The sequence below is a fragment of the Prenolepis imparis genome, unplaced genomic scaffold (assembly GCF_030444845.1).
Source record: "Prenolepis imparis isolate NDT839.2.m4 unplaced genomic scaffold, iyPreImpa1.0 SCAF_4, whole genome shotgun sequence".
Classification (NCBI taxonomy): Eukaryota; Metazoa; Arthropoda; class Insecta; order Hymenoptera; family Formicidae; genus Prenolepis; species Prenolepis imparis.
In genome coordinates this window covers 466,256-490,811 of record NW_028141162.1, presented here as the reverse complement: position 1 = coordinate 490,811, position 24,556 = coordinate 466,256, and the positions used below count along the sequence as shown (strand labels likewise).

General features: G+C 35.5%; 4 protein-coding genes and 1 long non-coding RNA gene across 7 annotated transcripts; 3 read left to right on the top strand and 2 right to left on the bottom strand.

Moving 5' to 3' along the window:
* On the bottom strand, nucleotides 1–4,188 carry LOC145935540 (uncharacterized). The gene is made up of 3 exons (XR_014425246.1): nucleotides 3,694–4,188; nucleotides 640–1,500; nucleotides 1–35 (listed from the first exon to the last, which is right to left on the bottom strand). It is a non-coding gene; the product is annotated as an uncharacterized LOC145935540 (long non-coding RNA).
* Nucleotides 2,204–3,103, top strand: LOC145935535 (uncharacterized). The gene is made up of 3 exons (XM_083036989.1): nucleotides 2,204–2,405; nucleotides 2,474–2,600; nucleotides 2,690–3,103. The coding sequence occupies exons 1-3, from the start codon at nucleotides 2,219–2,221 to the stop codon at nucleotides 2,937–2,939; spliced, it is 564 nt and encodes a 187-aa protein (XP_082893115.1). The 5' UTR covers nucleotides 2,204–2,218; the 3' UTR covers nucleotides 2,940–3,103.
* A 180-nt stretch (nucleotides 4,189–4,368) lies between the features above and the next one.
* Ap-2alpha (adaptor protein complex 2, subunit alpha) lies at nucleotides 4,369–14,807 on the top strand. Of its 2 annotated transcripts, XM_083036985.1 has the most exons (14): nucleotides 4,369–4,503; nucleotides 5,204–5,291; nucleotides 6,057–6,268; nucleotides 6,342–6,535; nucleotides 6,664–6,895; nucleotides 6,974–7,082; nucleotides 7,162–7,805; nucleotides 7,881–8,012; nucleotides 8,098–8,295; nucleotides 8,383–8,717; nucleotides 8,805–9,073; nucleotides 9,173–9,317; nucleotides 9,403–9,610; nucleotides 9,706–14,807. In XM_083036985.1, exons 2-14 carry the CDS (start codon nucleotides 5,228–5,230, stop codon nucleotides 9,781–9,783), a joined length of 2,820 nt encoding a protein of 939 aa, XP_082893111.1. In that variant the 5' UTR covers nucleotides 4,369–4,503; nucleotides 5,204–5,227; the 3' UTR covers nucleotides 9,784–14,807. The 2 variants fall into 2 exon arrangements, with proteins under 2 accessions (XP_082893111.1, XP_082893112.1); XM_083036986.1 differs by lacking the exon at nucleotides 4,369–4,503 and having other exon boundaries at nucleotides 5,185–5,291.
* A 137-nt stretch (nucleotides 14,808–14,944) lies between these two features.
* LOC145935536 (uncharacterized) lies at nucleotides 14,945–24,277 on the bottom strand. The gene is made up of 2 exons (XM_083036990.1): nucleotides 23,671–24,277; nucleotides 14,945–17,253 (listed from the first exon to the last, which is right to left on the bottom strand). Exons 1-2 carry the CDS (start codon nucleotides 23,758–23,760, stop codon nucleotides 16,780–16,782), a joined length of 564 nt encoding a protein of 187 aa, XP_082893116.1. The 5' UTR covers nucleotides 23,761–24,277; the 3' UTR covers nucleotides 14,945–16,779.
* Nucleotides 16,969–21,661, top strand: LOC145935537 (uncharacterized). 2 transcript variants are annotated; one of them, XM_083036991.1, is made up of 3 exons: nucleotides 16,969–17,278; nucleotides 17,347–17,436; nucleotides 21,217–21,661. In XM_083036991.1, the coding sequence occupies exons 1-3, from the start codon at nucleotides 17,276–17,278 to the stop codon at nucleotides 21,589–21,591; spliced, it is 468 nt and encodes a 155-aa protein (XP_082893117.1). In that variant the 5' UTR covers nucleotides 16,969–17,275; the 3' UTR covers nucleotides 21,592–21,661. The 2 variants fall into 2 exon arrangements, 1 of the variants encoding a protein (XP_082893117.1); XR_014425243.1 differs by lacking the exon at nucleotides 21,217–21,661 and adding an exon at nucleotides 18,060–18,360 and having other exon boundaries at nucleotides 17,120–17,278.
* Nucleotides 24,278–24,556: the final 279 nt, after the last annotated feature.

Here is a 24,556-nt window from a genome sequence, read left to right as displayed (position 1 = left end):
CCAATTTGATGTGCGGAATTGTAGACAATGTTAATCTGTAAAATATAAACGTAAATATAAATATTATGTAAACAATTATTAAAATATTTAAATTATTTATAATATTCCAAATCATTTTTTTAAATATTAAAATTAATTTGAAAATTTAAATATTAATTTTAATGTTTCAAAAAGTGATTATATTATGCGCATAGTTAATTTTTGTTATTTACTTTAAGATATTAAAAAAAACTACATAATTTGCAAAAAAATATTTTTTAAAAAAAGAAAATAATTATAAAAAATATTTAAATTAAAATATTTTACTATTTATTTTTACTATTAAATATTTTAATTAAAATATTTAACAGTAAAAGAATCCAGTTACGCGCATTACATAAATAATTATATCTACATATCTCTTAAATATAATATACAATGTATTGTATTTTATACATATACAAATATTTATTATTATTAAATTAGTAAAAAAAATTATTATATTTATTATTAAATATTCCAAGTATTTCAAAATATAAAATCTAGGATATTTTATATTCATTATTATACAATGTAAAATTTGAATCATTATCGCAAAAATAAAGAGATAATCTCACAAATAACAAATGAAAAGTTAAATAAATTGTAAATTATATTTACCCTATCGTTGCTCCGCCGTTGCCCGATGCCACCCCGGGCCTCCTCTTCGAAGAAGCTTCGAAACACTTGCACTCGCGTTACTTTTTTTTCGTTCGCGACGAGCGGCGACGCCCGGATTTTAGATATCACATTTCGACGCGTTTCGGTAAAACGCGAGAATCGCGAGAGCTTATTCGCGCGCGAATAAAACCGATGCTCTGTTTTCGCGTCGCCGCTTTTTTCAACGCCTACTTATCGGAGGGCCTCATCGAACGACGATGATACGGCGACTCCCCCGCGACGCACTAGGAGTCGCCGATATTCCAAGAAATGGGCACTACATTTCACTATGTTTTATATTTCACAATTCAACGACGTAGAAATCGCGGATCGACAACGCCGAAAAATTCGGGAAATTCGCATCGAAAGTGCAACGTATCGTAATTCGATCCGTCCGTGTAATGAAGTTGCCCGCGTAATGGACTCGCTCGTGCGATCGCGATCACGATGTCGGTACATGATTTCGCGACGCGATCGGCTTTGTACGATAATTAAGTACATAAATACACTAAACTCACACTCGTACTGTCGCGGACCGGCGATGAGCGCACAAAACGTTTATCGCGAACCGAAAATGCACCTGGCAAGACAGACAGGCTTGTACCAGTTACGAGACGAGCAGCACGCCAAGGTCGCAAAGTCGTAATGGCGGTGGTCGGGTCGCGGCGTACGCGCGTACGTGCGAACTCGGAGCTCGGCTCGGCTCGGCTCGGCTCGGCTCGGCTCGACTCGGCTCGGCTCGGCTCGGCTCGGCGGTCCGAGCAATTCCGACTTAGCGAGCAAACTGGCAGTGCCAGTCAGACACCAGTACTGCTGTTGTGTCTGAAACATATTAATTTAATTTTTATAACATATTATTATTTTAAAAATTAATTAGCAAATCAGCTCCTTAGTCAGCTGATTTCTGACAAAAAATATTAATAAGGTGTTAATTACTAATTAAATTTTAAAATAATATATTAAAATAATATGTGTTATAATGTTTTATCGGCGATTAATGTTTTTTGACAGAAATCAGCTGATTTCTGTCAAAAATTTTAATCGAATTTAAAGAATTATAACATGCTTACAATTTTTAACGTAGCTTCAGATAAATAATATAATAAAGATAATCTTGTTTAAATAATAATCATTGTATAATAAAACATTTTTATATTAAAATAATTTTTAATAAAATATAATTTGTAATTATATAATATAATTGTAACTTTTATAATAATTATATAATATAATTGTAACTTTTATAATAATTATATAATATAATTGTAACTTTTTATAAATCTCTTTTTCTCGTAGGTAAAATAGATAACTGTATTTTCCTGTTATCACATTTCCTTTGACTAGCTGTTTTAAGGTGCCTTTTCATACTGACGCTCGACGCTCATTTTTAGCGGCAAAAGACGTCACGTGACCGAAAATAAAGATACCAATTCGTCAATTTTGGTCACGTGACGTCTTTTGCCGCTAAAAATGAGCGTCGAGCGTCAGCATGAAAAGGCACCTTTATACTTTAGTCATATATTGCCGAGGGCGTTAATGTATGTGTTGTGGAGGTTATGGATGTTATATGAACGTTGATGTCACATGGACATTTTTATCAGACTATAAAATGAAAAATATTAAAAATAAGAAACCTACAGGAAAGGGAGACGATAAAAATGAGAAACGCGAGAAGAAATTTGATAAAAAAAGATACAGATTACAAAAATATAGCAATAAGTATAAAAGTATGTATATAACATCCATCAAGTAGGTTGATTTACTATTTCTTTAATATTTGTCTTTTGTGTATTAGTTAATCAGTGGGAAGAAAAGAGAAAGAAAGCTGTGTTGCGCGGATTTTACAAGGAACTTGCAAAGGATCAGCAGAATTTACAAGCGTCATCAAATTTAAATAGATCCAACAATACAAATGAGATAAGGTATATATATAAACACATTGTTCAACATTTCAATTTAGAATCTGATATAAATTTTGATATTAATTAAATATATTTACATCTGTAAACAGCAACTCAAAAAGTAAAAGCTATGCCTTTTACAAGGCCAAGCAGGAGTACAAGCGCAAGCAAGACGAGAATAAGAATAGAACAGAGGATGCCATTCGTGTAAAAGCGGAACGAGAAGAAGCCTTGAGAAAATATAAGGAAAAGAAATTGCATAATTTTAAGGTGTTATCGAAGAAGACGAAGAAAGGACAACCTGTTATGAAAGGCAGAATAGAGATGTTGCTTGAAAAGATACAGCAAAGTGTAACGTAACCTATAATTTCCTCTTGGGAGAAAGTATATGTTATTTGCATAAATTTATTACTTAGCTACATTGATTTCATTATAGCGAATAAAAGGATAAAAGTACATTGTACATTGGAACATAATACATATAATATCATCTAGAGAAGCAGTTGTTTTGTTATGAAATATATCATATAATGAAGCATAAACTTCATGTATACATATATGTATATAGGATAGCCTAACAATTTCTTTTCAAACTTCATTAAATTTTTACTAAGATTGATCTCCAATTTGTTAAAGAGAATGCGCTTGATTTTGCGCGTAGGATATTTTCTCTTTCTTTCTGCACATACGTAGACTTAAATAATGTTGAAAAATTATTTATGTTTATTGCATTACTAAAATTTTTGTTTAATTTTTGTTGAAAGGCAGTTTTTAATGAAGTAATTTTTTGTTGTACATGTAATGATGTATTATAAAATATTGTTATACATTGCCTTTCGCTAATTTTCGACACAATTTTACTTGGTACCATTTCAAGCATTAATATAAAATTATAAAATATCTAAATAATAAATCTTGATACTAAAGTCTCAGATTCAGATTTTACTAAAATGTTAAGACAAAAATTAGGAAAAATGACGTTATCTCTCTATTAAAACTTTTTAACCTCTCGTAAAGGACAAAGATATCAATGATGTATCATTGAAACCATCACTTTTTCGAATTCTACAACTCGTCTCACAATCAGATAAATGCGTATTGTTTGTAATTGTACCTGATTACGAACTGGAATATGGGAAACAGTCACCGATAGCTTGACGAAATGAACGAATAAGAAACAGCCAGACGAAGGAACTAAAACGCGACTCCGCGTCGAATCTATCGCGCCATATTAGCGGCTAGCGGCGATCAATCAACCGTCGAGCTCAAAATACGAAATTTTTAATCTCACCGATTAGTCAGCAAAACTTTTCTCGTCCCTTAAAATAATAATATTTTGAGTAATCTCGGAAAAGTAAATTTTGCTCGAAATAAAAGGCATCGTCTCTTTTAATTCAAAATGCTAGAAAAATATGAGAAGAAAAAAAAATAGATTTTCCATTTCCGGTTCGTTCCGGCAAATTCAAAATCCGTTCCCTCTTTCAAGCGACGACGTGAAAGTGCGCGCGATAGAGAGATACTTACACTTAGGAAATAAATGTCCATCGGCTTCCTCTCGTCGCGGACTCTTTGCAGGGACTCGATATTGCAATTTACGGAGAGTTCTATCGACGGATAGAGCGCAGAGACGCCCCTCCACGCGGTGCCTTTTCGCGGCGATCGATCGACCGTCGACCGGTGAAGCGGTGAAGCTTGAGCGTTCGAAATATGAAAATTCCACGCGCCAGCGTGAACCGCGCGTGCGCGCTGGCATTTTGACGGGTAGAGCCCGTCGTCCGTCAGAGAGCCAGTCGACGGTCGACGGTTGCAAATGGCGACAGCCACAGCCACGAAGTCTCTGGCACGGGTCCGCGAATAGTTCCACGCCTACCGTGCGCCCCGCGACCGAGCCGTGCGTGAACGCACAACCCCCTAGCCGAGACCGGTACGTAGACCAAGCCAACTTTTACGAATAACGGCGGGATATCGGGCGGAAATTTTGCTCCGAAAGGAGGAAAATCCGGCGACGCGACTTTCTCCGACAGCTCGCCCGAAGAGAAGAGCGAAAATGAAGGCGCTCTCGCTTCTCCTTCTCGTTTCTCGTATTTCCTAAATGCTCCGATCGATCGATCGTCCCGCGTTTCGCATTTCTCAATCGTCGACCCATCGTCCATCCATTTCGACCAGATCGCGCCTACCTTTTTACTCCGGGAAAGAGATCGCTGCCCCGGGTGCTGTCAAAGATCAACGTCACTGCTTCGATGTCAGGCCGCGCCGGCTCCGACGAGCTAATCGCGATCGTCACGACGGTCAATTATCGTGATTTGTGGACGATCGCGTTCGCGAATGCTGGAACCTCCGAAAGAGTCGAAGCAACCGAATTTTACTCCGTCGTGGATAACACGCTTTCCGATAATCACATCTGGAAAAAAAAGGAAGGAAGAGATAGTTTTGTGATTATAGAAACGATAGGAGCGATATAGAAAAATACGATAAGAGTGACCACGCGTCTCGTTTAATCCGTTGCGTCATGCTATTCTTAGTGCGCGAAACAAATACCAATTACAGTATATTTACGTTGGAGCACGTCTCGGATTGAAGGGGACGAACGTTCAAGTATCTTTATAGCTCGATCTCATTCACAGGTAGTTTTAAGCAAACGAGGCAGAATGCCGGCCGTCAGAGGAGATGGCATGCGTGGATTGGCAGTGTTCATATCGGATATCAGAAATTGTGAGTAGTTTCACATTGTAATTTATTTCTTCTTAATATTAATATTTTCTCATTTTTCTCTAATGTGCAGTTTGCGAATATTGACATTGCCAAATTATTGTTCTCAACCATTTATAAATGTATATCGGTGCCTTTTATATTTTAAACTTAGCGGAATGTCATTCATCGAGTGATAGCGTGCCATTGAAATAGCATGCAAAGTGTCACTGAGAAAGGGAGAGCAAGAGAAAGGGGGCGGAGTTCTGATACAGGCCTATCTTCCTCTGATAGAGCTTGACTCTCAAATATCAATCTGTGACACATTGGCATCATTAGTTGAAGATTTATTTAAAAAAAAATATATATACAATTTTTCTTAATATATTTATAAAGTAAAAGCATTATAGTTTTATATATGTAATTTATTTATAACTATCTTTATGTCTGGCAATTTTAATTATGTATTGTATGTTAATGTACAACTGTACATAGATAAAAATATCGTCCTTGGTACAGTAAGCCAGTTGGCATATCGCCATTAATTCTTCAGATATTTCTATCGATATATTACTGCTGATCGATATATATTTGCATAAAATATAATAAAATATACATGGAAAAAGGAAGAGAAAATTTTATCTTCTCTTAATAAATACATTTTATTTTTAAATGGGCATTTTCATTAATAATTATAATTTTGTAATCTTATTTTGTGAAGAAAAAAAGTGTTCTTTCTCTTTTTTAAATAACATTATGATATTACAATAATATAAACAATATTACTAGGTAAAAGTAAAGAGGCAGAGATTAAAAGAATTAACAAGGAACTAGCAAACATTCGCAGCAAGTTTAAAGGAGATAAAACACTTGACGGATACCAGAAAAAGAAATATGTTTGCAAGCTGCTGTTCATTTTCCTTCTTGGTCATGATATTGACTTTGGACATATGGAAGCTGTCAATTTACTTTCATCAAACAAGTATTCGGAAAAACAAATTGTAAGTATAATTGTTGATGTCATCACAGTCAGAATCATCAGTGCAGATACAATATACAATTATTCAATTCTAGGGTTACCTTTTCATATCAGTCTTGGTGAATACTAACAGTGATTTGATCAAATTAATTATTCAAAGTATAAAAAATGATCTCGGCTCGCGCAATCCAATTCATGTCAACTTGGCATTGCAATGTATCGCCAATATCGGTAGCAAGGAAATGGCAGAAGCCTTTGGCAATGAAATTCCAAAACTGCTTGTCTCAGGGTACGAAGTAGTACATTTATCGATATATAAAGTTCATATTAGTATTTATAGTTATCAAATATCGTATTTATAGTTATCAAATATATTGGATTTTCATACAATTTTGACAAGTAATATTTGTTCCCTAGAGATACTATGGACGTTGTGAAACAAAGTGCTGCATTATGCCTCTTACGATTACTACGCACCGCGCCCGATGTCGTGCCTGGCGGTGAATGGACGTCGCGCATAGTTCATCTGTTAAATGATCAACATCTGGGTGTTGTAACGGCCGCGGCATCGCTCATAGATGCTCTCGTAAAGCGGAATCCAGATGAATACAAAGGCTGCGTTAGTCTCGCAGTTTCGAGATTAAGTAGAGTACGTTGGCAATATATGATTGATCTATACATGTAAAAATGGGAATATTATTATTTGATATTTCTTTTACAATTATAGATTGTTACATCGAGTTACACAGATCTACAGGATTATACGTATTACTTTGTACCAGCTCCATGGTTATCCGTCAAATTGTTACGCTTGTTGCAAAACTATACACCACCAGGTATTTATATATTTATATTTTATTTAAAAACACAATGAGTTGCATAATATATCTACATTTAAATTTTATATCGCTACAGCTGAAGATCCAGGTGTGAGGGGCAGATTAAATGAGTGCTTAGAAACAATATTAAACAAAGCTCAAGAACCACCAAAGTCGAAGAAGGTTCAGCATTCCAACGCGAAAAATGCTGTACTCTTTGAGGCCATTAGTTTAATTATTCACAACGACAGTGAGCCGAATCTTCTAGTACGAGCGTGCAACCAACTCGGACAATTTTTATCGAACCGCGAGACTAATTTGCGATATTTGGCACTCGAGTCTATGTGCCATTTGGCTACCTCGGAATTCTCGCATGAAGCCGTAAAGAAACATCAAGAAGTCGTTATATTATCGATGAAAATGGAAAAGGATGTTTCCGTGAGACAACAGGCGGTAGATCTGTTATATGCCATGTGCGATAAAAGTAATGCCGAAGAAATAGTTCAGGAAATGCTAAATTATTTGGAAACGGCCGACTATTCGATTAGAGAGGAGATGGTCCTTAAGGTAGCGATTCTAGCCGAAAAATATGCGACTGATTACACTTGGTACGTCGATGTTATTCTAAACTTAATTAGGATAGCAGGCGATTATGTCTCCGAGGAAGTTTGGTATCGTGTTATCCAAATCGTTATCAATCGAGACGATGTGCAGGGTTATGCTGCAAAAACTGTCTTCGAGGTAAGATACCATTTACTTGTTTTGCTAAAATTTTATTCAAACTATTTTAGGTACATGTTATGCGTATTGTTGTAGGCATTACAAGCGCCAGCTTGTCACGAAAATATGGTTAAAGTCGGTGGTTACATACTTGGAGAATTTGGTAATCTCATTGCTGGTGACCAACGGTCTTCTCCAGCTGTCCAGTTCCAGCTCTTACATTCCAAAGTAAGTGTTTGTCCAATGTTTAACAAAATAATATATGTATTACTAAGAATTTATATCTAACAAATCTACTTTCTCTTTTGCGCAGTATCATTTATGCTCTCCTATGACTCGAGCATTACTGCTTTCGACATATATAAAGTTTGTCAATCTGTTTCCTGAAATTCGAAGCCAGATTCAAGATGTCTTTAGACAACACAGTAATCTACGTAGTGCAGATGCTGAGTTGCAACAGCGAGCGTCGGAATATTTACAACTGAGCATCATTGCCTCAACTGATGTTTTGGTACGCAATATATGCAATATATGTATTATAATTGAAATATATGTGTATGAGATTAGCGTAATCAGATATATACCTGAATTTTTACAGGCTACCGTGCTGGAAGAAATGCCAGCATTCCCCGAGAGGGAGTCTTCTATCCTTGCAGTTTTAAAGAAGAAAAAACCGGGTCGTGTACCGGAGAATGAAATTAGAGAAAACAAAAGTCCAGCACCAAACGCTAATCACCATGCTGAAGCTCCTACTACTGTTACAGTCGCAGCAGTTAACAATTCTTCCGCCGATCTATTAGGACTGTCGACCCCACCTTCCTCTCAGCCGTCTAGTAACACAGGTGTACTACTCGATGTTTTGGGGGATATCTACAATATGCCAAATAAAGTTGGTGCTACCAATGGCACCCAAAATACATACAATCCTAAGAAGTAAGATACATGTACAATTAAATATCTTTACATAATTTAAATATTAAGATATATATCTGAATTAATTACCCTAACTTTATTTTCCAGATTTGTTTGTAAGAATAATGGTGTCTTGTTCGAGAACGACTTGATACAAATCGGTGTAAAATCAGAGTTTAGGCAAAATCTTGGGCGTATAGGCCTTTTCTATGGAAACAAAACACAATACGCATTACACAGTTTTCAACCACAGCTATCTTGGACAGACGAGGATCAAGCAAAATTAGCCGTACAAGTAAAATCTGTTGATCCTATATTGGAGGCTGGCGCTCAGATCCAACAAATGATCAATGGAGAATGCATTGATGACTATAATAGTATGTTACTTTGATATTTTTCTAATTTTTCTAGTTTTCTAATATAATCAATAGTTTTATTATATGTATATATGTATTCATATTTTTTTTTATTCGCAGATACGCCGAGTATGATTATCTCTTTCATTTATAATAACGTGCCACAAAAAATCACAATGAAGTTACCATTAACAATTAACAAGTTTTTCGAACCGACGGAAATGAACGGAGAATCATTCTTCGCAAGATGGAAAAATCTCGGCGGGTATGAGATATAGAATAAACTTGATTAAGAAAAGACGTAGAATTGATTTAGATTGGTTTATCAAAATCGTTAAATCTGTTTCTAGGGCGAATCAACAACGATCGCAAAAGATTTTCAAAGCGCAGCAACCAATGGATTTAGCACAAGTACGTACAAGATTACAAGGTTTTGGGATGCAATTGCTTGACGGTATCGACCCGAATCCTGATAACTTTGTCTGCGCCGGTATCGTTCATATGAGGGCGCAGCAAGTGGGTTGTCTATTGCGTCTTGAACCTAATAAGCAAGCCCAGGTAACTTGTCAAATTCCTGAAAGATTTTAAGAAACTTGCGACAAGAGAAATTGTGTATGTATATAAAATTTTTAATTAATTGCATTTGCTTGTAGATGTTTCGTTTAACAGTACGTTCAAGTAAAGAATCAATGTCGGTAGAGATCTGTGACCTGCTGGTGGACCAATTTTAAACGGCCTAGCAGGCATGTCATCGAGAAATTATAGTACCGCGTCGTGAGAGGACATATCATTATGAAGGAGGATGTCATCTCGCACGTCGTTGAAAAGGATACTGATAACTATTTGTTAAGACATATTTGCGTTGTACCCAAGCTTACACTCTTAACGCTCTTGTACGAAATCTATATCTTCGTGTAGGTAGTTTTGTGTCACTATATCGTTTTATCGAAGAGACATAGATTTGAATCAGATAATTGAAATCAATCACGTACAGAAAGAAAAAAACGTTTGTATAAGCTGGCTATGATAGACAGTATTATCTCGTAATTGAAGATATTGTGTAGATTTGTTTTATATGGATTTACATCTTATATTACAATCTATACAATTTATGCAGATGAAACGAGAATGAGGGAAACAGAGAAAAAAAAACTAGATTTTATAGCTATTATTATATATATTATAGAATCACTCGAGCCACATTATTGCAACAAAGGATATGTGTTTTTTTATTTAGTTTTATAATACAAATTTACCTCTGTATCGTTACGATTTATATAACTCTTAACATTGGTGAGAGTCATCAAGATCAGATCCCTAAGGTTGAAAGATCTCTCTGTATGTGAACGTCTCTTTGTTATATCATTTCGTATCCATGCGTCATGAGTTCCGTTTAGATTCACGGACTATTCGTATCGATATTTCGCCATGAGATTGTCGCGTGAGCGAGAGTAGATTTGGGCACAATGACAGTAGTTGTATAATATTAGCTGTTTATCACATAGATATATCCTTATATATTTAACAGTGCTGCAAATTAATTATTATATAATTAGTAGAATTTATATTTAATTACATTTTATTCTAATCTTGATTTTGGAACAATATCCTAGATTTTCTATATTATTAATATTGATGTACGATAAATCCATGGCTGGTCATTCTTGTGTTTATAAAATGATTCCAGCGAAAGGTATGTCATAAGCTTAGTATATATCGTTAATTGAACTCTAAATCACAGAATAATGATTTGTAATTGTGGAAGTTTTATTATTTTCAGAATTTTACGTAAGATGTATATTTCAATAGAGTGTCTCTGTATAGGTAATAATTGAAATGTGTTTTGGGAAATGCGTTTTATATAATATTAACAATGGAAAGAGCAGCTCTAAATATGATTTAAATATCGCTTTACAACGATCAGTGATATATTACCGATCTTTGTAAAGCTTTATACAATTGTACATATAAAATTTGAATTAATTACAAATGGCTATAACATTTACGAGAGATTTACAGGTTGCACTATTTGTAGTCATACAAGCTCAAATTTTTTTTCTTACGCTCCATTTATTTCTTATTTTTTCAGGGAAGTAAGATGTATATTTTTCATATTCATATGTAGTGTAACTCCCTCCCTCCCCCTTTCCTCCTATCTATTTCTAAGTCCTCATTATATTCCTCCTGTTTTCTTAGATTATATATATTAGTTACATATTTGACTAGTATTGGTCGAGAGGACACGACGCTATCAGTTTTTTTACCTTTTGATTTATTGTGCATGATGGAATTTTATTATTGTTATCTTTTTCGCTTTTCTACAATTATTACTATTTTACGATACGCGACAAGATTTAGATATTTTACTGTTAGATTTTTTATTGTACAATCGTTGCTGAATCATAAGTAATGTAAAAAAGCATGGGTTTTGTAATTTCACTCCTTTCATCTCGCGATTAACATTTCGAGAGATGTTTTAAAAAAGTATAATGTTTTTCTTAATCTAAACTCTACATATAATATGTACTTTGCTACAAAATTGAATCAGCGTTCAAGCGCACGGATATTGAAACATGTCAAAATATAATCTATAAATTATTAAATATATACATGCAGTATTAAATATAAATTATTGTCGGTGTAAAAATTCATTATGCGGTATTGTTAACAGATCTGTCTTTTTTTAAATGTACGTGTAATGTATGCAAATTTTGTAATTTATATTGTATGTGTATGCTAATGATGTATATTTTTTATTCATAGTTTTTTATAATGTTATCAATATAATATATATATATAATATATATATATATATATATAAATTAATTATAAGACATTTTACAATTTTTATCAATCTTCATATATTGCACGCGACTTTTTTCAATGAATCTCATAGTATAAGTTTATCATTTTATCGAGCTTTATTCTTCCGAAAATTATGAATAAAAAAATATAAACAAACTGATTGACGTGAACCCTCGACCATCACTATATATCGATCACCAGTCATGGATTTGCAAGGAAGATTATATAATGTTCGGCAAAATTATGTTTTAAGACAACCAACGAGATTTATATATAATAATGATATCCCTTTATCTTCGCGTTTATGCTCGTTTATTATAATATAGAAATGAGAAAACCGCGTGTTGCGCTTAGATTTAAAGACCCGCACACGATTCAACGTTTCACGTGGCAAAAGATTATTGCGAATCAAGTTGAAGCTGTTGGCGATGTTAAAATCAAATCACATATGTTAGATAAATATGCGAAAAATTTGCGTGAATCGATGAATCGTGTGCGGGCCGCTTCACATTCAAATGAAAGTTACGTTAATATATATGCAATATATATATAAATATATATATACATACCTTCACATATATTATAAATACACGGATTATATGTTAAGAGAGAAATGTGTGTGACGATACACAAGTTGTTAGATTATTATGCGGCGATGCGACCCGATCAACCGGCGATCGAAGCAGTCAATGTCTGTACGATTCGATATTCGAATGCAACATACAATCGAATATTCGTAATTCGAATATCTCGAATGGTACTAACTCGTGTAATTTTCATTGTTACGCCTACTGTAGAATTTATGAGATTAGTCGGCGAACCGAATACTCGCAAAGTCAGATGCAGAAAGCAACGTAATATGAAAAACTTCCCAAGCTTTTATGCGCGTTTTATTGCATTAAATTGCTGCGGAGCCTATCTCCTTCCTTTTATTTCAGGATTATTTCACAATATCATCGGGATATTCCAACATTCGGATATTCGAACGTATAGTAATCTCAAGAATATTTTTCGGATCGCGAGAGAAAAATTAAAACAAGTGTCTGTCGCGTGTTCCACGGGATATTTTTTATCGCGTTGTCATCCTGTGTCGTCCCCTCTTCATTACGGTCTAATCGTGTACAGATTTAAGAGAGAAATTTAAGGAAATTGTAGGAATTTAACAGTAGGCCCTCTGTATTGTGAGTCAACTCCCCCTTTCCCCACAAAAAAAAAAAAAAGAAAATTAGTCGAGTGGAAAAGAATGATTATATGCAGGCCGAATGCATCGTATGATGATATTCGTGATAGATTTCGATTTTTCGTCCCTTTACAATGATCGAGATTGTATTTATTTCTTCATGTAGCGTATGCATGAATTGTACCGTGCTGTTGTTGGCTCCTGACCGCCGTGGCTTTAAAGTCGAATTAGAATTAATGGACGTACATTGGTCTCTCTTGATCTCCAGCTGAGTTTGGCTGTTATTTCTCTTGGCGTTCATCTCGCAGCGAATCTTGTGTAACGGATTTTTTTTTGTCCTAGCTATATACATTGTTCGAATACACTTACTTTTTCTTTATTACGAATTCACCCTTCGATCCTTCACAAACCCCGAGCTTCAAAGAGCTCTAAGGAAAGCTTTAAGGTCGTTTTAACATAAAGTTCAAAAATCGTATTTCTACATTCAATCTTATGCGAAAGCAATTCTTTTAGTCTCTCCCGTAGCGCATGCATTTGTTTACATCCTTCTTTCTTCTTCCAAATATATAATTCTAGCGATTCCCATACTGTAAAAAAAATATGTAAAACTACATTAACAATAAATGTCAAATTACACGATAAATAATGGAAATGTTATACATATTCATTATTTATCGTGTAATTTTGCACTTATTATTAATGTAATTTTACGTACTTTTTTACAATGCAAAATATATCCTACGTCTTTCTTTCCTCCGAGGTAAGAGAAAAAGAAATTATCGATTTATTTTATATCAATTGTATGTATATGTTTGTAAGACGCATCGTTATAATTTATATCATGAAAAACTAAATTTCTTTGGACAAAAATATGTCTACTTTTCTTCTCTCTCAATTCTCTCGTTATTCCGACAGTTATCTTCATTTATTCAGACATGTTCGATAATGTCGCCTCATTTTACTTCGTCATTTTAATCGTCAAAGTTGTTACGAATATTGATTCATTGTGACCAGTTGTAACATGAAAGTACAAGCAATTGTATTTTAAAGGGGCCATAATCTCTATTTAAGAGACGCGTCCTATGTTTATAGTTTATTAAATGCGCATTTTTCCAAAGTTACGCCTCTGAAAAATATATCTCTATATAAACGTAAAAATTTAATATATGATAAAGGATCGAAATGGTACGATGAATAAAACAATAAATGATAGATTAGATAGTGTATTTCATTATATGGCATATTTACAACAATTTATTCTTAAAGTATAGAGAGTGTGTATCAAGATAAATTAATAATATTATTTGATATACACATTTCTTTCATAGCGCTAAAATTTGCCGCATCTGGCTCTGATCCGTCTGATTGCATGTAACTTGGCGTTTAATTATTAGTTACGCATACCTGTATCTGACTATGAAATTTGCAAATATATATGAAATAACAAACGTATCATGATTCGAGAGACGCAATCAACACAAAATATTTGATTAGAGATATAGCAATGGATACGATATAGATGTCAATGATATTCGAGTATTTTCTGTGATATCGGACAATGTCAACATCGTTTCGTATATATAGGCAAAAACCGCGTGTAAATTATCTTAAATTATCTAACGTATGTAGATTTAGACAATAAGCCATGTTTTGGCTCGCATAATCTCATTTATATTTGTCGCCGCACTAGATGTTAGATACAATAATCGTCTAGTCTCAGTTTCACATTTATGTATAAAAACGAAAATATATATATATAGAGAGATAAAATGGAGTCAGGTTTAACTTTAAATGCACGTTAAGAATCATTGTATAACGATATCAGAGTGGACAAGTGATTCAACTCGCCGAATTACTAGTCCTATCAAGTTATCAATTACGCAATGATACGTGAGAGAATTAATTGAACATTGGATTGCTTAACCATAAATATCGCCAAAATAGACAAAAAAGAAACGATATATGTCTGATTTCAAGAATATATTATTTGTTCGCGACATTTATTGGAATGTCTCGCGTATGTAAATATAGATAGTTTATTTATAATTTCTTCTTATTTGTTTTATCTTTAAGTTTAAACATTGCTACATGGATTGTGTGGACCAATCGTGACGTACTATTAAATGATGATGAAAGTCAAAAGATATAAATATACTTTGCCTTCTTTATTTTTGATAAGTGGTCCACAGCGTTCTCGTTTTGAGAGAAAATAATTTCTGGAAGTTTAACGCGCACTGCTGAGAACCAATATAACATTACCCAATGAAACCAAATGAGGACACGTGTCGAAACTTTCACCTTGAACGTATCAAACTTGGCACATTCTCGTTTATCGATACCGACCATTGATTTCGTGCAATTAATTCTGTCAAGCAAAAAAAAAGCCGTATATGCAACGAGGCAATCCCGATCCATCCTCAAAATTGGAATACACGTGCGTTTAGAGAGATATGCATATACCTATCAAACGAAATAAGAGCATAAAACAATATCGAAAAAGATCTTTGGAAATGTATAACATTAAAGTTTGTTCACACTGTAAGTTTGTGTGTAAAATATACAGAAATTCACATCCGTAAACAGAACTGTATGTACAAATGTATATGTAGACAAATAATGTTAAAAACTGTAAACGGCCATATTGATCTAGTGACATTAGAATGTTATAATTTGCAGCGTTTGTTTGGTCACGCTTATATCTTTAGACCGCTCGCATTTGCGCGATCGACTCAAAAAGCATGCCGAATTATTTGTGGCTGGAATATCGGATTCGTAATCACGGACATCAAAATGCTTTTCGATAAAGTGGAAAATAGCAGTCAAGAACTAAATGCGACTTGGCATCTGCCATTACGCGTCGTACTAATCCCAAATGAAATTCGAAAGACCGCATTTCGACGTGGATTCGAATATATCGATTAGATGTAAACGTGTGAGCTTCTCTCGTCAATCAATGATAATAGCGAGTTTAATCTACGCAATGGACATATGCAATATTCATATATTCAAATGCACGTGAAAATGTATCATATCACGAAAATTTTCGTAAAAATATATATTAAAATTCAAAAATGGCTGTATATATAAAAATTCGTTCGATTCTGCAAAATAATTTGTAGAACCCCCACATACACACACATAGATAATACGATCGTTGAATTACGCTAAATATTTGTCTCATTAACGACATGTAATTTTTATTGACATGTAGACCTAAATGTTGAAAGTACAACTGTTTATTCGTACACAAGAGAAAAGAATTTTTTATGCTAATTATATACTTAGCATATAGAGAGCGTTTTCCATTTGTGCTGCATCGTACGATGCAAAGTGATCGGAATTCCCTTGTGCGTGTATGTGTGATGAACAAGAGAGAAAAAAAAAATAAATTTCCATTCCAATGCAAATCGAAAATTGTACCGGGATCGTACGCTACTTCTCTCAGTCAAATATTAGCTCTCTTAAATATTAATTGACTAGTATTAAAAGATCGATCAATATATCGAACATACATACATTATTCATCTCTAATTCTATTCTCGAATCTACCGAATTTTATATTTTGCGTGATCAGCTTGATTTCTTGCGTATTCTACGTTCGACTTTTCGAGAATCTTACAACAAATTGATTAAAATTGTTGCGAAAATGATATATACTTTTCGTTTCCGCCTTGTCCGTGGGAGACGGAGAGACTACTCTAATATATTTTATAGAGGGGAGGGATTATCATTCATACGGCAATTAGATTCTCGATAGATCCTCCGATCGAGCGGCCGACTTGTCCCTCAGGATGGCCTCCACGTCTCTCTCGAGTATCTGCTCCCGGTCGTTGAGCTGGAAACGGTAGGCCGGTTCGTTCACCAGCACGCTCTCCTCGGCGGTGCTTTGCGCGTCCTCAGGCGCGAGGAAGAGTCTCGCGCGGCCCTCGCACTTGCGCCGATAGTCGGGATTGTCCGGCGACGGGCGATGACAGGAGTCGCAGACGGTGTCGGTGCGCGAGGTGCACGGATGCGCCTCGTACAGACCCGGGCCGCATCTGGCGCAGTTCCAGCAGGGCTGCGTGCCGTGATGCGGGCTATACGTGCCAGCGGGACACTTTCCGCACACGGTGTCGCGGCCGCGGGCGCAGCGGCTGATCACGCCCCAACCTGGACCGCATCTGCTGCAGTGTGAGCCGTCCCGGTGGTGCCTGATGTGAGGCCTGCCCTCGCCGGTCTGGAATCGTACAGAGCGGCAGATGGTTAGTATACTATAGCCCCGAGTCTCTCTGAATTGCAACAGACGTAAGGCTGCGTTGTAATCTTTCAGATTCGGATTCCAGAAACGATTTTAGCAGGGACCAACTGCTGTTCGCACGCAATCAAGACGCATCCGTTAATCGATAAATTCTTTATACAGGTAATCTGCTTACGTATCATTGTAAGGAAATTGTGTGATTTTGCGCTTAATTTTACTTTGTATCTTTGATGAAGAAATATTTTTGTTTATAAAATCGATTAACATATATCTTTGTAAAATTTATTTAACATTTCTGACATTTGGAATCACTCTGGAAATCAGATTCTGAAATTACAGCGTCGACCTATAATTAGTAGTCGTATAACGTTTTAATTTGGAATATCTTCTTAGGCATCTCAGGAAGTAAAGGGCCAAGATACCCTGCATACAAAATCAAAAGTTGAACCAGTCCATAAAATTTTAATTATTGCTTTATTGCGCATAATTAATAAAAGTTACCACCGACAGATAGTCGATGGCCAACCAATGCGCGGTCAACTTATTCTATCTTTTATTAAGCGGTCTTATTAACCGTATATAATAATCACTCAATTTTTTTTTTTTTTTTTTTTTTTTTTAACGTATACATATAATGCATATCTCTGAACAGTATAAAGCTACGGACGACGTGTATCTTTTTCTGCAAGTATATTGCGTAATGTCAGTTATACACTACGAATTGTGTATCATCGACTTCCGACCATCATCTTTCTGCCCTTCTAATCAAACTTGATGAAATGCAGGTTTGACCATCCAACAACAGGTGCACAGAAGAAGGCGGCCACCTGACTGCGAGAGAACACCTTGCGCCTTTCTTCCGTCTACTTTGGCCAGATCGAGACGCGATATATGAACCCCCGTACTCTCTCACGCATAAAATGCTGCTCTTAATACGTTAGAATATATCCCGCTATACTTTCGCCGACTAATTTTCCCGAAATAAACAACATTGTCTGTGTCGATCTATAAATTTTTTCAATTAATTAATTTTCTCTTTCTACCAATTGAATAATATTATTAAAATATTTTTTATTTATATTTAATCCATATAATTAAATAATATAATTCATTTTTTCTAACAATTTAATATCAACACGATCAAAGATATTTACACATATAAATCTATTTAGTCTCAATTTTTTTATGTAGAGAAAACTTATCAATCCACATTCGAGAAACTTAGAAAGCGCATAATGAAAGTTTGATTACTCTTAAACTCTGTTATTATCTTTGCATCCAACGTTTCAGAAGAGATAAAGATCCTAACTACAGCCAAGTTTTAAAAAAGATTTTGTCTAGTTTAAAAAATATTTCTGTATTATATCTATATATTGTATATTCCGAGAAACGGACGCGTTGTCGTTTGACCACAAAAGCGACAGGTAAAAAGAAGTAAAATAAGGAGACCGAGCGATCCCTTTCTAGAGAGCAGCTGTTGGCAGCTGCATCGTGCGGCACGCGCCGACAGTCACCACATATCATGCGAATCATTAGCATCGGACCTTAATTCGAAACCCTTTACCTTGTCCTTCTTCCGTACACATGCCATCTGCGTACATCATCAAACTTGGAGTAGTCTTAGCCTCTAAGCCCATAGAATATAATATTTAATCTTAATATTACGTGTAAATCCTTCGACATCCTTGTACATTTGTTCTACGAATCTGCAATTTCGCAGAAAAGATAATTTTATCAACTTTTTTTCATGACCTAAAGTAAAATGTTGTATTATGCGACTTTTGATTTCTTTCGTTCAAATTAAAGATATTGTCTATTTCTTATTTATTCGTGATTAATAATGTAAAGTTGCTCTTGTAGAAGAACTACGCATTCATTATTTTCCCAACAGTTCAATAATATGCCCGTCATCTCATCTTATTGTTAGACGTAATACGAGCCGTCACGTTCACATGTAAGGATGCTTGCTGTCAATTTACGGTTATGGCGAACCTAGTTAAGGGTTACGACTTGAAGCCGATCATCGCTTTATTAAGTTAGCGAATTGAATAATAATGAGTTATTGAACATCGAGCAGCTCTCAACAAATTAATCTTTGGAACTATAAAAGAATACAAGTAAAAGCAAATATAGATGAAAAACCTCGTTTGAAATTTTGGCTTAATAGAATCTTAATACACGGAAAATTGCATTCACAGTACCGAAGTGAGTTATGAACCGAGCAACTATATTTGACGTTAAATTTGCGGCGAGAATACTTCGAGAATAGCATCAACGAGGCAAAGAATATCGATCTCCGGAGCTTCCTCGAGGTAATTGCTCGAAGTGGGAGGTACGTCACATTCTTCGATGAAGATATATATCCTCGAACGTCTCGCAGCAATTGTGAAGACACGATTTTGCCTGAGTAAGATTTATCGATTGAAAAAAAAAATTTGTTCACGAAAACCGCAGAATGTTCTTGTATTCGGGACGAGTCGTCACTTTTGGAACATCACGCTCAAACGACATGAAGAGAGAAAAAGAAAGAGAGGGAGAGAAAAGATCTTCGTCACGTTAAGAACACGTTTGGACGTTAGAAATCACCTTTGGCAATTTCCAGAGATCCTTCTCTCGTCGATTTTCTGCCAATCGCGAATACCAAAACATCGTAAACCGACGATTACGTAACCGTAGAAATGCGGGTTTCGTAAAGAATCCGATATATCGATACTGGAATTTTCCGTGGGACTAGATAAAAATAAGCGAAAAAAAAAGAGTTATGAAGAATTCGCTTCCTTTATGTATAACGCAAAGATATTTTTCGTGGTACAGCGTTTTGCGATGCATCGATTCGATCTGATGGAAAATCGGACGGCGGTGTCGACAAACGATCCGTAACGGTGATGACGGAAGTAATGTTGCGTTCACAGTATGAATAGAAACTTCCGGAATGGAAGAACGAAACGGAAATGGTAATTGCTATCCCTTTTGTGTCCCACTTTTGTTTTCTTTTTTTTCCTTTTTTTTCATAGGCACATTGATGCCGATAAATTTCGATGGTTGATCGATGAATGCATGTGTGACGATATAAAATTCGCATGATTTAATGGACGATTGGACGTCGGTCTTCTCTGCTTCGGTTGTGGCAATTTTTACAAAAATAGAAATAATATTTTTTAAAAATTTGATTCAATTAAATAGTAACAAAAATAACAAAATCATCATCAATGTTCGAAAACAACTTGGAAATCGTTTTCACTGAATTTACAAGTAATTAGCGATAATTATAGGTACTTTGTTGCGTTTCTATATGACCATGGGGCCGCGCATGAGAATAATTAGCTACAAAAAAACCCATTTTTTTCCCTTTTAATATGAAAAAGCACGCGTACATATTATATTATGTGTAAAGCCGCGTCAGGGTTGGATTTCCGTCGCCGATTCACCTGAGGGAACGTGGCCCACTTCCATTTGTCACCGGAAGAGGCGGATAGCTCGCGCTCGCACGAGAGAAAAATTGCAGTAATTTTAAAGCCGAACAGAGACACGTTCCAAACGTTATTATAGGATAAGATATTTCATTCAAACCCGTCGTCGATGCGCTTACCCTGCGATGGATTGAATCTTTTCGATTTCCGCTCCACCAATATTGAACATGAAATATTTATTAAATTCTCACATTTATCTAAAATTACGTACAAGATAAGACTATACATCAATGGTTAGAAAATTGATCAATAATTAGATGTGCGGAAAAAAAATATATATATATATTTAGCAAATTTTGAAATATAATATACATTAATAATATATACGTACATTATATAAGTATACTCAATCAAGAATTATCAAAGATTGAAAATATGTAATATTCTGGATATTATATATTCCATTATATTCTATTATATATTCATTAGTTTTTTTTGTACGTTTATTACTTTCTTGTGTTATTTCCGACAGGAAGCTTTCAACGAACTCGACCGAACCGCAAGGCCTCTCGAGATATTCGGAGGAGGGTATACCGCCAAAGTTGCAACAGGCTGCAACCCGCGGAGTCACGCCAGACTGGGTTCTTCCCTTCGTATGTATGTGTACCTGACTTCCTCGGTCGAGCACACACAGCGGCCGGTTCTACTTCCCGGAGGAAGACACCGGGGTTACCCTGAGGGTGAACCCACAGTCGCAGCTGCCTCGAGAACCGCGATAATTATCTTTGACCACTACGCACCCTATTGTTCCACGAACACCCTGCCCTCTGCGTATATGTATATTCCATGGGTCGTCGAAGGTTACCAAGCACCTGGACGGGGAAGAGGTAAGAGCATACTCTTGTAAACTGCTTCGACGTCGCGAATAAAGTGCGCATCAGGTGTTGTCAAACACGATGCCTTTGCTTACCGTCCAAATAAAAATGGAGCGAAAAGTCAAACTTATAGGTACCGAATATCGCATAGATGATGAAAATGAATGATGATTAAAAGTACAATTGTGCGATTATATCGTCGATTACGTTCGTTATTCGAATATCTCTCATTCGTTCAAACATAGCCAGCAAATATCTTCAATATGCGACAATTGTGCCGCAAAGGAAACCGTCGAGTTCTCTTACGATGCTAATGAGATCCGGTACCCTCCGAGACCCTACCAATCACCAGATCCGCGTAAACAAGATACCTTTCAGCCAGTTTGTAGCGCGCCAAGGCGCCACTCGGACAAACAACTCCTTCCACATCAATAATTCACAACGACGCGAAAATGCATGTGTGAAACTTTAGCTAGAACTTTAGATCCTTCCTCTGAAACTCTGCGTCTACAATTGGGCGTGTTCTACTCTTGTGTGTGTTCTGCTTTCCTCCCGACCTTTCCCTCTTTCCTTTATATCTTTCCTTTATGTCTCATTTCGCGTAATTCAACTTGCGGCGCGAATACACTCTTCTTCGTGAAACTACATATACGAGTACCAAGTACATTTACGCAAAGTACCGTTTCGGTAAATACATACTTTCTTTTTGTTCTCACCTGTTAGATTGCGCCACGCCACGTCGATACCGTAATTTTGCCGATATAATACGCAAATTGCTGATACATAGCGTATCGTATTCGAGATAATTGTACGTGGCGTTACGTTGGCGCGCTGTAACAATGCTATTTTTCTTGGCGTTTGCGACGCCGATATACCTTTGTGTGTGTATATGTATGTATATGTGTGCGTATGCACACGTGCGCGACCCTTTATGTTTCAAATAATGCATACGTGAACGTTCCTTGCGAGGACGTATAGAAGAGCGCCAAGTCAGGGCCGACGAATCGCGAAAATCGCACCGCCAGCGGAACCGCCGTCTCCGGGTTCCCATGGCATACTAATGAGCCTCATAAAGCACGGTGTACCCCAGTGAACCGAATAACCCGCCGACTAACATGCCCTGGACGAATGCGTGCTGTATAATGCGGCATGAGACCCCCCGACACACAAACACAAGTTGCAAACGACATATGCACTTTGCTCATATGCTTTGTGCTCGTGCGTGCGTTCAACTCTTTGAATACGTATACGAGTGTTTTACAGTCCGATGCAAAATACGCAACAAAAGATACATTCGCAATAAAGTTTCGAAAATAATAAATTTTAATGGTATATAATACTCCTTAAACTTGAATGATGTATTTTATTGAGAATGATAAAAGAATAATATGCTGAATTTGATTGTCAATAAGTGTCGATTAATCAAAATTAAAACGATCAATATATCTTTATAAGTCTCACATAAAAAGCATTAATATAGCGCAGCTGACAATTATTTAAATAAAAAACTCTTTACAAAGAGTATCTAATATAACAAAGAATTATATATAATTCATAAGATTCAGAATCTGATAATTCAGAACTTTATTTAAATAATAAATTTCAATTTTAATAGAATATTTCAACGTGAAACATTTTTGTTTCTTTCAAACACAACTAAAGACAAAGAAAAATAAAATATGTAATTTTAATAATCGTACGATTCTCGATTCCTACGAATCATACTTTGTTCATACGTTCATCGTCTAAATGTTCGAGCGACTTTGATATTTCCGGTTCAACCCTCGCGCAAGAGGCTCCCTCAACTACATTATCACCTTATCTAAACCTCGTATATTCTATACGTCTATTAGTCTATTACAAAGATGCGTCTCACATGTGAGAATGAGAACTGATTTTATCCGCATCGACGATATTTCAAAATGAATCAGATAGTAAATTATCGTCGTAAAATTATTATCGTTGTCAGTAATAATCATTTAAAGTTTACTCCTATATACATGCATTTATTTAGACATTCTTCCGTTTTGTATTAATATATAATTGTTTTAAAAAATCAAAAATCAACGAAACAATAAACATATTACGAAAAAAAATGTGAGAACACGTACCTTGATAAATACAGCCAACATGCACGCGATGACAGTAATTGTCAGCATCACGCACGATCGACTATAAATCGACTTTCTGCGATTATTCATTATTCTTAAAGCTATCTATTCTTATGTCGAACTTTTGCCACTCCGATTCCAATCACTTTTCTTCTCTTGAAAATTATGTGTTCATATTTTTTATTGTATCGACATATTAAACGTGGACGACGATTTCGCACTCTATAATTTTAACTCGAATATGTTAAAAGTAAAATAATCTCTACGACGTTCTAAATTAACGTATCGTACGAACGTAGGATTGATTTTACCGCGCACAGAGGATTTAAACAGAATATTTCCGAACACTCGAGTAATACGCTTTGCTGATTTGATCTCTACAATGTTACTTCGACAAAGGTTCAACGTGAATTGAAAGGGAGTGCATCGGTGCAGCTGTTACTGTTGAACACGCGCTCGGTCACGTGGCTCCTCGTATCCCTCTCCCGCATTTACGGCTCTCTGATCAAGCGCACAAATGTTTGAATCTCTCTGTAGATGGTCCTTTATGGACTCTTATGTGGACAAATTAGATATATATTCGAAGCCTCGCGATATTGAATGTGTGAATTTTTTTATGACATTTAGCAAATTTGTAAATCGATAAATCTGCGAAATTAATGCCACAAAATATTTCGCACAATAGAAAGACAATATATTTTTATAAAAATCATTTTATAGCGATTTTCAAATGCATCTTATACTTTCTCGCGATATTACAGATAAAGTCTTAAAAATTTGATGTTCAAGTTTTATAGTAACGAATAAAATACAACTTATTACGCGAAAGTAATAATTTCGTGGTAATATCACGCGTTCGATTTCTGTCAGACTCTCAATAGTTATC

What these genes read in the sequence shown, in the direction of transcription:
- LOC145935537 (XM_083036991.1), top strand. An exon ending in TCGATAAATTCTTTATACAG is followed by an intron (nt 17,437 to 21,216) that starts GTAATCTGCTTA and finishes TATTTCCGACAG; the next exon opens with GAAGCTTTCAACGAACTCGA.
- LOC145935536 (XM_083036990.1), bottom strand. Translation starts at nt 23,760, where the DNA reads ATGAATAATCGCAGAAAGTCGATTTATAGTCGATCGTGCGTGATGCTG. An exon ending in TGTTGGCTGTATTTATCAAG is followed by an intron (nt 17,254 to 23,670) that starts GTACGTGTTCTC and finishes GTACGATTCCAG; the next exon opens with ACCGGCGAGGGCAGGCCTCA.
- Ap-2alpha (XM_083036985.1), top strand. Translation starts at nt 5,228, where the DNA reads ATGCCGGCCGTCAGAGGAGATGGCATGCGTGGATTGGCAGTGTTCATA. An exon ending in CCAAAACTGCTTGTCTCAGG is followed by an intron (nt 6,536 to 6,663) that starts GTACGAAGTAGT and finishes TTTGTTCCCTAG; the next exon opens with AGATACTATGGACGTTGTGA. An exon ending in TTGCCTCAACTGATGTTTTG is followed by an intron (nt 8,296 to 8,382) that starts GTACGCAATATA and finishes GAATTTTTACAG; the next exon opens with GCTACCGTGCTGGAAGAAAT.
- LOC145935535 (XM_083036989.1), top strand. Translation starts at nt 2,219, where the DNA reads ATGTGTTGTGGAGGTTATGGATGTTATATGAACGTTGATGTCACATGG. An exon ending in ATATAGCAATAAGTATAAAA is followed by an intron (nt 2,406 to 2,473) that starts GTATGTATATAA and finishes TTTGTGTATTAG; the next exon opens with TTAATCAGTGGGAAGAAAAG. An exon ending in AACAATACAAATGAGATAAG is followed by an intron (nt 2,601 to 2,689) that starts GTATATATATAA and finishes ATCTGTAAACAG; the next exon opens with CAACTCAAAAAGTAAAAGCT.